Consider the following 17135-nt stretch of genomic DNA (forward strand, 5'->3'; position numbering starts at 1 on the left):
TTCTATTCTTTTAGTATAGTTTTAATGTAATATATATCATAAAATAATAAATCAGCCTTCTGAAACATGGAGTCAGATCCTCATCTCTCCCCTGATCCAAGAACCTCTGTGAAAATGGTCACAGTTTGGTTCATTCTCAGGGCAGATCTCCAGCCCGAGTGTGGGACTGAGGAAGGAAAGGGTGGCAGAGTCCCCGAGTGCAGCAATCCCATCTCCAAGCTGCATTTCAGATGGCAAAGGAATTCACAATAAAATGTTACTTCCAGTTTATGATTTTGTGATCCCACTTTTCTCTCAGGGGCAGAAGATCTGAGATGCAAATTATTGTTTTTGTCTCTGAGGGAGAATCCTTATGGCACACTGAGCTCTGACAGAGGCATGGTGAGAGCTGGCAGGACTTTTCTGCTTGCTTCCCACCATACTCATTGTCTTGATGTGCCTTCATTTTACCCTTTTGAATATAAAGAACATTAAAACCAGAACTGAGAATGCCTTAAAATCTTTTCAGCTCACAGTGTGACAAACTACTGTCAAACAAGAGAAATTACCAAACATTTTTGCTAATTAGGAGATGGTTTGCCAAATATCTAAACTATTTTTTAAAATTTTATTTTCCAAAAGCAAGTAAGAGATGGCCATAAGAACTACTGGCTACTGTTCAGGAAGACTTAATGGACTGACCTGTGGTGGTTGCACTGAAATAAAACATAAAAACAGAGACAGCAGAAGGCAAGAATGGCCAGACTGTGTTGAACAAAAAGGTGTCAAGCCCAGAGCCTCCACAAGAATATTCCAAGGCCCATTCAGTGCCATTAAAGCCATGTAACTCTGTGCCTACAACTCCATAAGGACACCTATGAGGATGTCACAAGCCAAAGGTTGTATCTGTGCGTTTAATCACCCTAGACAGCTTAATCTTGATTAATTTAGCTGTTCCTTATGCACGTTATGCTGTACAGCCTCAAAAGCTTAGAATTCAAAGTACATTTTTCTATTGTTAACTGATACTGGATTTGCAGCCCTTAATTTGTCCTTGCGGATTAACATAATGTTTCATTAAACTAGTGTTGAGTTAAAAATATTTTATGACCATTTCAATTGTCTATTTGTTTATTATCTGGCAATAAACCCTCCAAAAACCTTATTCCCATGCTTCTGCCTTCACTTCCATTTCACACATGGTCACAGAAGTCTTGAAGGTGGGAACTTCCTGAGACCTCATCACCCTGAATAGTTCCATCAGTCAATACAATCTAGAGTCAACAATTTCCTTCAGTGCCAAGAGGAATTACAAACACCTAAACCTGTTTTTAACAGGCACGAAGAAGCAGAACCGAGCATGGATTTTCTGCCCAGAAAACACTTGTGAATGTTCACCTGAGCATCCCTCTGCCTGGGAGCAGCTCTCCAGCACAGACAGCAGGACACGGAGCATCCTGTGCTCCATTCCATCCCACAGACAGTGTTTGTGGTTTGGTGGCACTGGGAAAGCCTGGAGTGAGTGCCTGGTGTCCTGTCCCCACTGCTCCTCCCCACAAGAGGACATCAGGCTGGTTGTTTGTCTTTCCTGCCTGGTGGAAGGTGCTGACGTGATTTGGGAAATGAGAGGATAGTTACAGGCTTTATGTCAGAGGCTGAACATCTGCAGACAAAATAAAAAATTTTATTTGCCTCCCTCTGGCCTTGTATAGTTCCAATAGACACAACTGGGCCAGGGTTTTAATATTGCCAAATGTGTGGCCAAAAAAGGGCCCTAAATCACAGGACAGGTGGGAAGGAGCAGAGACAGATCCATCACACCTGAGTGGGCAAACCGAGAACACCACGGGGCTGGAGGGCAGAGCTGGAGGCAGAGGCCTGGGGAAGGAGGAAAGGAAGAGAGGAAGAAAGTTCTGGAAGGTTCTGGAAGGTTCTGGGAGGTGTGTTAGGGATGGGGAAGGAGGGGCACTGAGGATGCTCCAGAGATGCTTCTGGTGGGCAGCTCAAACAAGCAGCAGCTGGCCCAATATTCCTGGAGCCACTGTGGGGACAGAACCAGGGCATGGTGGCTCTGTCCAGCCTGAGGATGAAGGCAGAGCTGGGGCACAGAGCACATTTGGATTTTCTGCCCTGACACAGAAAATGTGCCAGGAGCTCTGGGGACCTGCTCTGCTCTGGAGAAAACTGCACGGAAAATGTCAGAGCAGGCCCTGCAGGTCAAATGTCTGGGTTGGGGAGAAACACCCTGACCCCTTCTCTGCCCTCAGAATGAAGAAATGCAGGCTTAAAAGCAAAATATCTTCTATGGTGCTTCAAAATATCCTGCAGCAGTTTATCACTGGATTAAAATCTATAAGAAATAAGCACCAAATGGTGCAAACTTCAGCTTCACTGCCCTATTCAGGAGGGAAAACAGCATTCTACAAAAAACTCCTCAAACTTCCAAAATTAGCATCATCAAAGAAAAAGTGCCAGTGTATTTGTATATTCAGGAAAATGACTCCTGAAGGAAGTCTTCCCAAAATTACTTCTGGCTCTGTGTAATTCAGGGAGATAGATGCATATGCCCATGAATTGTTTAACTGGAGAAATGTCTTTTATTCCTGTATAGCAGATGCACAAAGGGAATGGGAGTGTTTTATAACTTAGGCTTTTAAATAATAAATAAATGCTGACATTCTCAGCTGAGACATCTTGATTTTTGTGTACTGTGTAATACTGAAATGTACAAATATTTTTTTAGAAAGAATTATTTTTCCCTTTTTAAAAAGAACATGAAACCTCGAGAATATGATAAAACATCACAGTTGGTTTCTAAATGCTTTGCATTTTAATATGGTTGAAGTTAAGGCAGTAAGTAATTTCTGAGTTTTTCCCTTGAGCCACGTAGTTCTTTTCATATGTAATTATTCTCTGAGTGCATTAGATAATGCTATGGTTCCCACAGCTGTATACACATCTATAAATCATTAATGAGGCAGTTAACTGAAACAAAACTATAAAAGATTTGCATTACCCGGCAGAACCCAGCCTTAATTGACTTCCAGTTATTTACAATTAATTTTTCCATTTGGAATAATGATTGCAAGCAACTTAGGGTTTTTTATTACTGAGGAATTAGATGCTGACTATTCATCAAAAGTTTTTCCAGAGAGGCTGTGTCAGTGGACAGCAATGAGCTGCAGGCAATGTGATTTTTACGTGCACACACTCTCCCCACACTGGCTGAGGGGATGGGGCATGAGCAGTAAAATGCAGACAGGAGCCAGCACAAACTATTTTTTGTCCTTTTAAGTTTAACTACAATTAATTTCTTCTCTTTATAGCATCCAGCCTAAAGGCAATAGGATGAATAGAGCTGGCTGCAGTTCCACACAGAATAAGCTGCATGAATGAAGAGCGAGTAAATATTTATTCCCATCTTACAAAACTGTAAGATAGACACTGGGGAATAAACAATGCGGAGGCTGTTGAGTAAATATTATTCCATTATGCTATTTAAAAATTACTTTTATAGAGCCATGGAGCACAGAGTAAGCCTTCATTAAGTTGTCATTGTTTGAGTCAGGCTCAGGCCTGGGCTGTGTGTCAGGGCCTGGACAGACACACGGAAGGGATCAGCTGCCTGTGCCATGTGAGCATAACTGGCTGACACTAATGGGCTGGGATGTGCTCATCAGGAAGGGATGTCACCTTCAAATTCCTAATAAAACCCAAGTCAGAAACCACCAGGCCCATTTGCAGGAGCTGATGTTGTCTCCCTCACCCTTCAGCCTTTCCCAGAATGCCTGAGCACAGGGCAGTGGAGATTCCTGGTTGGAAACCAGTGGGAAATGAGTAAATCTCAGGTTTTGGGGTGCACTACACTGCCTCCCGGGAAATCAATCCTTCCCTGACACTGAGCAAATGATCCTTTAGTGATTTCCCCTTGCTATCTTTTGGGTACAAAACACATAAAATAACATTTGGGTTGTTTTCTGTTCTCCCCCTCTGCTGCAGCTGCCATACTGAGCAAGTTAAATGTCCTGCTTTATTTTCTCGTTTAAAATAAATAATTTTGCTGTCCTTTGGCTAACATTTGAGATTCTCCATTGGTGCCAGCTGGCTGGGCTGCCCTGAGCCAGGCACTGCAGGTGAAACAGCCCTGTGGGCATAGGGAGGGCTTGGGGAGCTCTGATTTCTGTGCATTTCCTTTACACCATGAGACAGCCACTGGTGAATGAGAGGGTTTAATTCTGAGTGATGGCAAAGCAAGAGGCTGCTCTCTGCCTTATCAATAGGTGCCAGCAAGAGGCCGCTGGAATTGATTTGGGAAATGACAACCCAGCACCGGTAACCTTGAAAACCCTGCAATCTCCTGCTGGAGTCATTTTCCCCAGGTTCTGTTCTGCTGGGCTGTGCTGCAGAGTGTGGTGTGAGTGAGGTGACAGCCTGGCCATGGGTCACTCAGCCTGTCAGTAATTCCAGCCTTGGCAGGTTTGTCCTGCTCCTCACCAGCCCATGAACTCCACACACACTTCACTTGCCTACTGGCTGCTGCAGCAGCTCAGCTGGAAAAGCACTTCCATGTGTGAGGGCTGAGAGGCTTTTCCTTTGGAAATCAGGCTGGTACCAGATGAGCAAACAATATTATTATGTTCATTAAGATATCGCATCCTGTCAACACACAGCATTGGCAATTGCATTTCCAATAGCTGTGCCTTCACAAATGGTACAGTACAATTCAGACAGTGTTTTTGCTGTGTCCATGATCCTTCTCTCTGGGCTTGTCCTGGAGTGGGAAAAGCTCCATTTGTAACCTCAGAACTGCAGTGACTTTATGCACAGAGGTGACATTGCTGACAAAAATTATCAAAGTAACCAACCCCTATCCTGAACAGTCTGATACTGCCTGTCTTCAAGCAGCCAAAAATAAATACTCTGTCTTTGGGAGTTTGCTTTGAAGAAGTCAAAACCAACTTAAGTGAAAACAAAACTTTCATTTGGTGAAAATTTCTGGTAATTTCAAAAAACCTGATGACTATAAAAAGCATGCAATTCACTTACCAGCTTCCACAAATCGGGAGTCTTAGTCCTGCAGGGTTTCTCCTCCCAGTGGCAGAGTTCTCATTTCCCTGTGTCTCCTTTCAGCTGGGTTTGGTTTTGTGTAAGAGTCAGCACCTGTGAATCCAGGCTGTGGATTAAGCACAATTGCTTTTCTCTTTCCCCTTTATGCTTTTTTCTTTTTTTCCCCCCAAGTTAGTATGGGCAGAACATAACATACTAGAAGAAATAAAGAATTACAGTCAGGATGTGAGGAATTATATTTTTTCCCTTTGGAATGGAATTTCAATATTCAACTATAAAGAAAAAGCCATGAAAAGAATCAAGAGCTTTTTCCACTGCTTTGCACATTGTGAAGTCATTTCAACATTGTAATACAGGTGTCAAACGTTACTAAATCAGCTGTCAAATGCTACCAAACACTCACTTTGCACAGGTGTAAATGATCACATAAAATGCAAAGCACTGATCTGACACCAAAAATCTCTGTGTGCCATTTCTGTCTTCAGCAGCTTTACAGAACTATCCAGAAAAAGTCCAATGGGGAGTTTATTCCTTGTTATTTAGGCATTTTTGGTCTGTTTTCCTACTTTTAGGGATGTGGTTTCCCCCTCTGCTCCAGCTGACACCAAGGAAGAGAATGCAACAATTGGCATGGAATAGCTTTGGACTGATCTACAAAGAACAGTATTATGTTTCATAATAATGTTCCAAATGTTAAAGAATTTTTCCTGCCAAAACCTCTCTTTTGTAAGGGTCCAGCATCATCAATTGATGGCACACAGCTCAGGGAATAAACACTTTCAGCTAATGGCAGGAATTGTCAGGGGAAACACAAACCTGGTATTCCTCCCTGACACAGAATGAAACATAGGATTAAAGTTAAATGCCAAATCCTACCAGTACTGGAGCGAATTAAGGTTTATTTTTCATTCCTGTTAAACCTTTCCTCTCTTTTTAGCTAATTCATCTTGTTTCACTTAATGCCAGTGGTTTTTCCAGTTTGGCCACTTTGGTGGATGGGGGGGACAATCCATTTCAGGCATGTGGCTTTGGGTAACCAGGTAAAGCTTCAGGCAAATCCCGGATCCTGAAGGAGCACCCTGCAGGCTCCTTGCTGTGTCCAGCTGCCCAAAGGCAGGGCAGGGTGACCACAAACACCTCCCTGCCCTCCTGCAGCACAGCCCAAAGGTGCCCTGCTCCATCCATGTGCTGCTGGGACATTCAGGTGCCTCATGCAGAGCATTTCAATCAGGCTGTGTCCAGCAAAAACTCTTAATAACCCTAATGTCAGGGGTGTGGGACTGCAACATTCACTGTGAGGGAGCCGTGACACAAACCTTACCATAATGAGGTAACAACTCAGGACTGAGTTTGTCTCCACTGTTTTACTTTGGATTTTCTTGTGAAAAGTAAGTCTGGCCCACTGGGGGCTGAGTGAAGCACACAGTGATTAATTAGAGCTGGATGGATTTTGTATAGCTCAATATGAACATGTCACTTCTCTGGCTGCTCCATCTTCATCTTCCCTCTGACCAGCCAGAATTTATTCCAGAATTCTTGTTCTCTTACCAGGAGCAACAGGTGAAATTTATTTATTTATATGTACACACAGCAAAACCCTCCCCTTTTCTCACCTTGGAGACAAAAAATTAATAGATGGTGAAAAGGGATCTACTCCTCATTGAATGCACATTTCAGTGTCCTTTTTGAAAGAGCTGTGAAAGCATTTTCAAACATGCAAGGCTGAATGTATGGTAAAATAGTTAAACTATTATAAAGCATCCAGTTTTTAAAGTATCACTTATCATAAGAACATTTTAATGTATGGTGCTGTATCTGCTTTCACAGTTTTGGATTATGTCAACAGAATCACATAATGAAGATGTAGTAAAATCTTACTGCATTTGTAACAGAAACTCAGAAAAATGGGAGTTTTTATTTTAAAAAATGAGCTCCAAAGAGAATTCTCCCCCCTGCCTTAGATGCCCACACCCAAATGTTCATGCAAAGGATGCTCTGTTCCTACAGGAGACCCAAACAGGTCCAGGTCCAAAGGCAAGGGTGGCTGCAGCACCCACAGAAGCTGCAGCATTTGTGCTCTGCTGACACTGAACGGGCTCATTTCAATTGATTCCTTTGATGTACAATAACAAAGCAGCAGCAAATCATTATCCATCCATAATACATCATTATAAAAATACTTTTTTTACTGCCCTTCCATCTCAGCTTCAAATCATCAAAGACACCCTTATTTGCAGACAGAACTGAAGTTCAGATTTCTTGTTACAGTGATTTTACATGTGCTTAAACATTATCAGGATGCATTAGAAATGATGATAGCACATGGCCTGGCTTAGAAAAGCCCCTCTTTAAATTCCCTGCCCACCCCAGCAAGGGCAGCAGGGCCAGTGGATGCTGCAGGGAAGGTGGAAGTGCCTCCATCAGTGCTGCTGCTGCCAAAGGTTCCAGATCCAAGCCCAGGCTGGGAATTTCCCATGTGTATTCAGGGCTCAGAGCATGCACAGGCACAGGAGGGGTTGTGGAGATCAGCTGAGGCCACAAAGGAAATTTGTAACAATTCAGGTTAGCCCACATTTTGTCATGTTACTAAAAATAGTCTGTAAATAAATGTATTTACAGGCCACTTCCTTGTGGGCAGCAATTACCTCAAGCAGCATCCAGGTTTTAATGCACAGCCATGCTCTTACTGTGGGCTGCTTCCAATGGAGACTGGGCCTATTGATGCTCTGGGGTTTATTATGGTCTGCATTCCATCCCCTTGCACTCAGCCAAGATCAAGGATGGCTCCATGGCCACCCCACAATCCTGGGGAGGCTCCTGGGGAGCCAGAGCTGGCAGAGGGGCTGTGGGTGCTGCCCCCAAACACGCCCAGCTGAGCTCCCACTGCAGCAGGAGGGGCTCCCCGCGTCCCTCTGCCCCACAGCCAGACAAAAACCACCCCAAAACCCAACCCAAGAGGTGCTGGGGCTGTTCCAGTGAGGAGGAGTGTGGTGGGGAAGGGTGAGCCTTTAAAAGGCTTTAACACCTTCCTTCCACACAAGGTTTGTTCACTATTATATATCATTGCTCACTGCTGACACCCAAACCCTCTTGCTTTGTCAATACTCACCAGGAGCCACCTAGTGAGGACTGAAAACAGAGTCAGTCTCTCCAGTTTATCAGTCTCCTAAATTCATTTGTCAGAATTTTGACATTTAAAACCAATCTGGGATGGGCAGAGCAGGAATGAACCTGTGCTCATCAACCCAGGTTCAGTGATGCCTTAAGGAATGTATATCAGCCACTGATGGGGAAAATGCTCAAAAAGCCTTTATGGGGATGAAAGGAAAGTGCAAAAATGTTATTTTAAAGACTGAGTTATTTAGTTACATGAAGTCTTTCTAAAATACACGATACTGGATAACTGAGCAAAGATCTCTGTTCAAAATCTGCATTTCACTGCCAGCACTGGGTCAGCCAGAAATGCTGCAGCACCCCAAGGGCTGCTTCAACTCCTTTTAAAAATAAGATTTAGAATAAAGTCCAGCCCTCACTTCAGAAAATCCCACTGGAATTGAAACTAAAATTAATGTAATACCTAAAGGTCCAATTTAAGTTCTGCTGTTGCAATGTTTTATTCACACATGAGCATTTATTAAGAATCAGGAGGACTCACAATTCCTAATGCTCCTGGTTTTTGTATCATTCAACTTTTGATGGTTTGATCAATGGCAGCATGATTAATGCAGTTATTAGAACAGTTGTCATAAAGTAATATTGAAAAAAACCCAATTTTTACATTGGAAGAATATTCTGATAAGACATTTGATCACCTGTAGAGCAGAGGGCAGCACATTTTCTTGCACGGACACTGGTTAAGGTAAAGATTTCTTTTAGGAACAAATAAAATCAGGTGATTCTATTCTGCAGAGTCTGTTTACAAAAGTCTGCTAATGAGGAAAAAAAGCAGTGTTAAAAATGAGAGAAATTGTGAACACTCTACATTTAGATGCAGACAGAAGTAAACATAATCACAGGGAATATATTCCCTGTAGATCTATTTAAAGATCTTTTTTGTTTTTAAGTGACAGTGATTTATATTCAGGGCATGTGTGTGTAAACATGTGTACATAAACAGGAGTTTGCAAGGAAATAAGCACTGTGCCTTTGACCCAGGAATTAAAATAAAGAGGGAACAGGTGATCACCTAATTCCACCTGACTCAAACCAGCTTTCAGTGCCATGCTTTGAGAAGGGAAGCTTTCAGCTGTTCTCAGTTTTCAAAGTTCAGAATCTGGAGCATACAATAATTAGGAAAATGCTTAATACCAACCCACCCTCTTTATTAAGTCATTTCTTCAAGTATTTTTAATAGTGCAAAATACTGGTTTGCATTAGTACAGTTACTATGGGAATTCACAGTCCAAAAAAAATCTTAAAAGATTTCCAAAGTCAAACAAAAAACTTTTTAATACTGTATTTTTAGCAAGAACATTTTTAACAAAGAATGTGTACTTTAACTTAATATGGTACAACAGAGAAACCATACTTAAAAGTTTCCATTATCTAACACTCTACTGCATATTCATTTTTCCATCTTAAAAGACCAAAAGCCAAGCTGAACTGAGCATTAAAAAAAAAAGCATCAATTATAATCCTCATATTACATCAGCTATTAGGGTTTAGCTCACACTTTTGAATCGGTCATCTAATGAAAGGACAATTTTTACATCGTTCTTTTAAAAAATGTACACACATTTCTTTTTAAAACGTAATATATATCGAGTATCTGCTTCAGTAAACAAAGCTTAATTTATAAACACAATCGAAACAGCTCCATGTTGAACAGTTTCAGTGATAAACTGGACTTGTATGATGTACAGCCAGTGAGGACCATTGTGGCTTAAAATCATTGTGCCATTGCTATTCAGTAATAGCCACCTCCTAAGGGAAAAAAAAAAAGTTCTTTTTTGGGGCAGGGTGGGGAGGGGAAATAATTGATGTATGTGCTTAAAAATACTAAAACTCCTTTCTATCTCCAGGGACCTAAAAATGATCTGTTGTGACAGGCTTGGTTTGGTATGGTAAGCTTGTAAAAAGTCTCAGTATTTCTTAATACGGCAGTTTTCAATGCAGCAAGAGTAAATTGCTTGAAATTGTCCTTCAAGTTTCATGCTACAAATCCTGTTCCTCACACAGTACTGAAGGCATCAAAGGTTGGAAGGGACATTTCTCAGGAACTATATAGTCTTCAAATAGTGGTCATTATACATTTCTCAGCAATAGGTGGTTCCTTCAGTACATGATGGTCGGCTTGATGTATGTTCTGTTTTCTGGAGGGAAACAAAAAAGAAGGAAAAAGTCAATTATACAGCTGAACATTTTATAATTAACTGACACTTGGGTGGCTTCTTTACTTGGTGGTGGATTTTTTTTTCCTCATGCCAAATGAGCAGATCTAAAAGTAGTATAAATTAAACTGTCCATCACATGAGCAGGTTGTGTGTATGAAATGGAGGCAGTGGGTGACAACACCTGGCCAAGTCCCCAAGGAAGGACAAAGACCCACCAGCACTTGCCCAGGTGTTTGCCAGCAATGGCTCAGGACAGGTTGCAAACACTCTGATTTGAATTTTCTTCTTTAAGGCATTTTTTTAATCAAACAGTCCCTTTCTCCCAAAGGCAGCCCGTGTTGGATTGCTGCCCCCCCGGGACAGACCCAGGGACAGGCACCAGCTCTACCACACACCCTGCACAAAACCTGCCAGGGAACAGGGCGTGAAAACTGCACTGCTTTCACAAAATGTAAATCAGGATCTGTTCTTGGAAAACTCTTCTTTCATTCAGAAACCACCACATTTCTCTTAAAATTCTATTTCTTTATTTAGAGAACGAAGCAGAAAAGCACTTCATAAAAATATTCCTAGTTATAGTACCTATCAACTGTGATTTTTCACATTAAGCAACTTAAAGCCCAGAGAAAAAATAAATATTGAAATGCCCACAGAAACTGAAGCTAACAAGAATCCATATTCCTGCTCATTATACAATGAATCATGAATCCACCCAGCTAAATCTGCAAGAACTGATCTGGAAGATGATAGCAAAATGATAATATGGAGCAGCATTTTGTATAATGTTGACATCTCTCCCATTACTGTTTTACATACGCCAATACTGAGCACTCCTAAGGAAAGAACAAGTATTGACCTGCAGACTGACACTGATCCTTGGAGCAATCTCCAAGTTTGCCACATTTCAATTTCAAAATGCATTTCAGCTATAATATGAGTGATTTATCATTTAGCAGTAGCTGTCAAAGTAACCTCCTAGATAAAACAAAAACATCTGGAACCATAAACAGAGGAGAGCAGTAGCTGAATTTTAATCCAAATCCGACATGTTCACTTCATTAGGAACAGGAAACAGCTAATTAGTAATTGAATGTTTTGCGGTTTTAAGGAGGCTCAGACTCTCCAAACTGAGATGATTTAATATGTATTTTGGATGTAAGCACAAATAAAGATCACAAGAGCCAGGGACATAACTCCAGAGGGATGTTTGGGAGCCTCCAAAGAAAGAACTAAAATTAGTTTCAGGCCATTGGCTGATGAAAATTCTTGTTTTAAACCTGGTGGGGAATTACTAAAGCCTGGGGAGGTTCAGCAGAAATGCAAGGATTGAGCACTGTGGGGTTTGTTTGTGGTTTGGGGTTTTTTTTCCTTTTTCTCATGATCATTAGGAAGCTGCACATGGCTTCTTCCCTAGTGGAGGCTGTTCTTTAGGCTCTTATTAAATTTTAAGCATTATTTTTTAAATTAAGGTAAGATGAGGACATTAAGGGTACTGTGGGCTGACTAAACTTTGGAACAGGTTTCCATATTTCCTTCCAATCCCCTTTATTTCTCAAGGAAAGTTCAATGGAAGTATCTGGAATACCTGTAAGAGAGAAAAGTAAATGCCACAGCTCAAGCCCAGTGCAGCCACCCAGGAGAGATCACTGATCAGTGAACAGAAAGTGCATAGTTAAATATTTCCTTTTTATAACACCCTCAATTATTCTCCAGAAATTAAAATACTTTTTTTGTTGCTGTGCAATAAACTGAATTTCATGGCATTAACCACGTCACACAGCAATCACCTCTGAGGAATTAACGTGCTGGGAGCAGCTGTGCCCCCACTTACACAGGAAAGACAATGTGATGTTGTCAAATTAATCTTTTCTGGAGAATATTCACCATCTCCTCAGTGCAGCTGACTGCAAGCTACAGACCATTTTATAGCACTTTACTGTATTATATAGCAAAGATTTGAATAAATCTGTGTGCAATAAATGTATTCTTTTATCAGGTTTATCCCTTAATCAAATATTCATTTATGTGGGCTTCATTCTATTAAAAAACGAAATTATACAAAGGTGAGCAAAAGCTTAGATTTACAGTAGTTTAAAGCCTAATCTCATTCTCTAGGGGTAATACTGACAATATAAAAACTGTATAAATGATATTCCCTAACACTAAATATGCTTATGAGCCCCCTGTGCATGTTACACTGCTTTACAGCCTACAGAGCAATGCATGACTGGCTTAATAAGCAAGACATTTAGAAAGGAGGTTTTTTTTCCCCTTCACAATGTATAAGACAAGTAAAGATCTCTGAGTTTCTTGGTGAGCCAGAGTCTGTGTTAATAACTGGAATTTTCCCTCAGGACAGAATTCTCTTCCCGGAGTTGTTAGCCCAGGGTAGGTGCAGCTCTTGCACTCCTTTTAGCCACAATATCATCATTTATCTTTTTCTTCCAAGGGTTTAATGGATGCATAAAGAACAAATCCAAAGGCAATAATCATCATCTCCATATTTATTCACATTTAATTTTTTTTCCCAGCTTATTCCACATCTCTGGATCCTTTGTAAGATCTGTTTTAAATCAGGAATTTAGCTTTATTTCCCTAAACTACTTTAAAACAAAACAAGTGTCCAACTGCACAGGAGATGAGCTCCCCACCCTTCCCAGGCTGGGTAAACAGCGCCTCAGTTAGATCAGAGCCAAGCTCAGCTTTGGAGGAAGCAACACATGGGAAATGCAATGCTGTAACAATAAATTAACTTGCAAAGCTGGGGCTAATTAGTTTGAACCAGTGTCTTACTTCGTACAAAGAAAAAAATCAGACAAAACCAGTTTGCTTTTCCAACAGATCACATCCCTCAGAAAATTCCTCTTTCCCTACAGAAGTGCTGCCTGCCTGGAAGGGGAATGAATCCAGGCCCTGCTTGTGGGTAAGGACCAGAGCAATGACCAAAACTCACCAAAGGATGCCTTCACCACCAGAAAAAGAAGATGGATCTGGGCTGATCATTCAGCTGAATGACAAGTAAAAATTACTTTGCTTGCTTATTGGTTGTCCAGCAAAACTTCTCTTTTACCTGCAAATACCCTTCAAACTGAGCAGTGAGAGAGCAGGCACAGCTCCCTCTTGACCCAGGAAGAACATGGTCAATAAATGGTCCTGTGAGCAGCAGTACCAACGAAGGTTGGTTTGCTTTCATCTCTCCCACTTTCCTGTGGCCTCTCTCCACCCTGCAGAGGTGCAGACACGATATCAGAGGTGCCCTCTCTGATAACTCGAGCTGGCTGAACCCAGGGCATCCCTTGGGATTGGTACCAAAACCTCTCCTTCCTCCCAGCCTGACCCTGCAGGGCTGCTCACCCACAGAGCTGCTGGGTAGGAATTTCTTCTCCTCTTCCTTTGTGTGTAAGGCAGCGGACTTGACCCTGTCAGGTATTTCCTCATCCATGTTAAGAGAGTTAAAAAACTTGAACTAAACCCAGGATTTGTAGTGAGTCCCTGCAGAGCCTGTTCCTGGTGAGCCCCTATGGGGCAGCTCTGAGCTGCAGGTGGCCGTGTGGGCATGGAGTGACACTCTGGGAACTGCACAGGAGCTTTGAGAGCTTTTCTGGGAGCTCTGCAATGACACAGCACGAGGAAGGCACCAGGGGCTTAATAACCCACAACCTACAGATCAGGACACGCACTAGGGAGAGAACACAGCTTGGGCAGGAGGAAGAACAGGCCTAAGACTCAGATAAAGCAGCTTGATTTGAGAACTCTGGTTAGATCAGAACACCAATGAACTGAAGTCCAGTCCATGACAGACCCCAAAATATGTTCCAAACTATACCAGTCCTTCATCTTTGACAAGTAAATAAAATGTTATTCACATGTTAGATAAAAATAAAATGTTATTCACAGTAACCCCAGAGTTTTTGTGCCAAATCTCTTCCAGGTTATGTCACAAACAAAAACAGCAGCAGCAGCCCTGGGTCACCCTCCTGTTGCAGGCACAGTGAAGTACATTCTCACCTCAGGAAAGCCTGCCTGCCTATGCTGCTGCCTCCTTCCTGAAATTTTATTTTTTGTAAATTGTTGTTATCAAGTATTACTGTAACATCTACTTTTTAAGATTTTAAGCTAACATTGCTTTGCTGATTGTTCCGCTATCCCCTAACAATGAAATATTGTAATACAAAAGTTAACTAAGGTATAAACATGCAAAAGGAGAAGTCTCCCTGCGATCATAAAATGATGTTATTTTCTGTTCAGCAGTTCATGTTACTGCTGTTCATGCTAATTAATTAAAGGAGCTGTTGCTGTAATGTGCAAACAGGGAATCTGAGAAACAGAGAGGGCTTTTAGGTCTCGGAGTGAAGTTAAGTCAATCTGGGTGCGGGCAATCAAATGTAATGAAATCACTTGTCAGTGCTAAGCTTGCAAAAACTGTGAAGTTTGACTAGGGAGTAAAAGGATTATAATTAGATTTCCAATAGGATAATAACTAAATGGCAGAAAGCAGTAAAGAGAAAATATTACTTTGTTAGCTAATGGTGCTGCTGTTCGGTTTTAGTTTTTATCAGCACACTTGTAGTTGTGCTAATTTAATTTGCTTTTATCAGCAAAAATGCACTACTCGAATGGTACTTGAATGTCATTTGCAAAAATCATTGATCTGAAGGTGCACTTAATGACACCCAGTATGTTTATTTTATGTGGAAGGGAGATTGGCTGATAAAATGGTTGATGCACTGTGGTGCTGGCCCAAGAGTGAGTGGTGGAAGGAGGAGCAGGAGGGTGTCTGAGTGCTCATCACCTGCTCTGATCTCCTCTGCCAGCTAAAAACCTCCCAGCTCCAGCTCTGAACTACATCTGGGATATGGAGGCATTAGACTGCAAAGTTCAAAAAAAGTTTTAAGTCTCATCTGCATGAAATTTCTGTTCAATTAATATACAAAGCAGAGGGAAAATGAGTCAACTAAATGGAAAAGATTTATAATGCAGATCAGAAACGCACTACATGAACAGCTTGTGTTAATAAAATCATTTTAAGAAATGAGCATAAAATATGATATGACTTAATCACTGTGAAAGGTGGCTGTGCAGTAGTTCTGTAATTTTCCTTTAAACCATCTTAAAGAGATACTGGCAGTGGAACTAATTGAATTTCAAAGGAAAAGCACTGTGTGAATGATAGATTTCTGTCCAGCAGAGCTATTGACAACAGAAAAAGAAAGCTCTGTATTGATGCTAAAGCTTTTTTTCTGAGCAACTGACAGAGATTTTGGAAGCCTGGAAACAGCTTTGTATCAGGGACATGTGTTTTGCCCCTTCCTCCTCCCAGGGCCCAAAAAACAAAGGCAGCAAATGACAGGGGCAGTGAGGGAGTGTGCTCCAATTGTCAGAGCTGCAGCAGCAATAGGAGCTGTCAGGGACACGAATGGTTATCAAAGGAAAGGGAATAAAAAGTTATTCCAGTATCAGCACAAATAAAAATGAAAGAGATGGTGCTACAGGACAGGAACACTTTGAAATCTAAACAAGCTCCACAGAGAGCTCTCCAGAAAGCTTTTTATCAGCTGAGAGTGTTTAGTGACCAAGTGGCTCAGCTCCTCACGTGTCCCCACGAGCAGGATTACCAGCCAGGGGGGTCAGAGCCAGCAGAGCAGAAAAGGGAATGGGAGGGACAGGGACATGGGACAGGGGCGCAGCTCCTGCTGCCCAGGCCACGTCCTGCTCCCACTGAGCCCAGGGACACAAAACAGAGAATATCCAGCTCTCCCCTTGGCCACGATTAATAAAAACTTCCTGAGCCAAAGCCTCTCATACCTGAAGGGATGATGTAGATCAGATCAGATTAAAAGGAAAAAAAACCCCAAAAACTCAACTTGAAATAAAAACGGTAAAAGTCACAAGGCTTTCCTGTGTATTAATAAACTACAGGTAACATCAACTTCTCTTGATTCCTTCAGGCAAGTAAATGGTCATTGGAAGTGGCTGTGCATCACTTTCCTCACAGTATTTTTACTCATTTTTGATGTAAAGACACATTTGAGCCAAGTGTCATGGTTTTTCTTCAACTGAAAACTGAAATTACCTTTCTCTTCCTTACCAGAGTCCGCCCAGATGCACCTTTGACTCTCAGAGTTGTCTGGAAGAGCACTGAGCACTCCTCTCAGCAGGTACCATGAACAGATCAGAAATGTAAGGAACATTTTGCTCATCAAATTTAAATACATGTGTCCCAAGTGCTGCTCCAATATTTTGACTATTTCTGGCAGCAGCAATTTTCCAATTGCAATATTTAGAGCACAGCTCTCATTACATGTGCACATATATATACACACATATGTCAGATGTATATATCTGCATTACAATAAAGCTGTGATTCTCCTTCTCTGTCATACAGAGCATATGAATCTAAAATCACAAGAAGAGACAGCAGTAAAAATATTTGAAAGCTTTCCTATAAGGATGGCAGATGGACGACAGATGCATACCAGAGGTATGCAAGTCAAACCTTCCCCAGCTGAAGAGAAGTGCTCAAGTGAGGTTTGTGTCTCTAAGTGCACTGCAGCCCCTCTCCTGTCTGCACAAACTGCCTCAGCACAGGGGATTTCTGCACATCACCATCCCATGAAGCAGAGAAGGGGTGGGATTGCTCTAAGAAGCAGCAGTTCTGTGGAAGAGGCTGCTGTCTGCAGGCTGCCAGCAGAGAACTGAACGGTCTGGAATGAAAATGGCACAGGACTGATGGGAGAAAAATTCTACAAGTTGGAC

At 41.7% G+C, this 17135-nt stretch overlaps 1 protein-coding gene across 2 annotated transcripts in view; it reads right to left on the reverse strand.

The window, feature by feature from the left end:
- Nucleotides 1-9448: 9448 nt before the first annotated feature.
- Nucleotides 9449-17135, reverse strand: part of DACH2 (dachshund family transcription factor 2) — a 236029-nt gene continuing 228342 nt past the window's right edge. For both annotated transcript variants that reach the window (XM_059482899.1, XM_059482900.1), the window contains exon 12: nucleotides 9449-10358. In XM_059482899.1, the coding sequence (XP_059338882.1) occupies nucleotides 10321-10358 (38 nt within the window). In that variant the 3' untranslated portion in view covers nucleotides 9449-10320. The remainder of the gene's footprint in view (nucleotides 10359-17135) is intronic.

This window comes from Ammospiza nelsoni, chromosome 15 (genome assembly GCF_027579445.1).
Source record: "Ammospiza nelsoni isolate bAmmNel1 chromosome 15, bAmmNel1.pri, whole genome shotgun sequence".
Classification (NCBI taxonomy): domain Eukaryota; kingdom Metazoa; phylum Chordata; class Aves; order Passeriformes; family Passerellidae; genus Ammospiza; species Ammospiza nelsoni.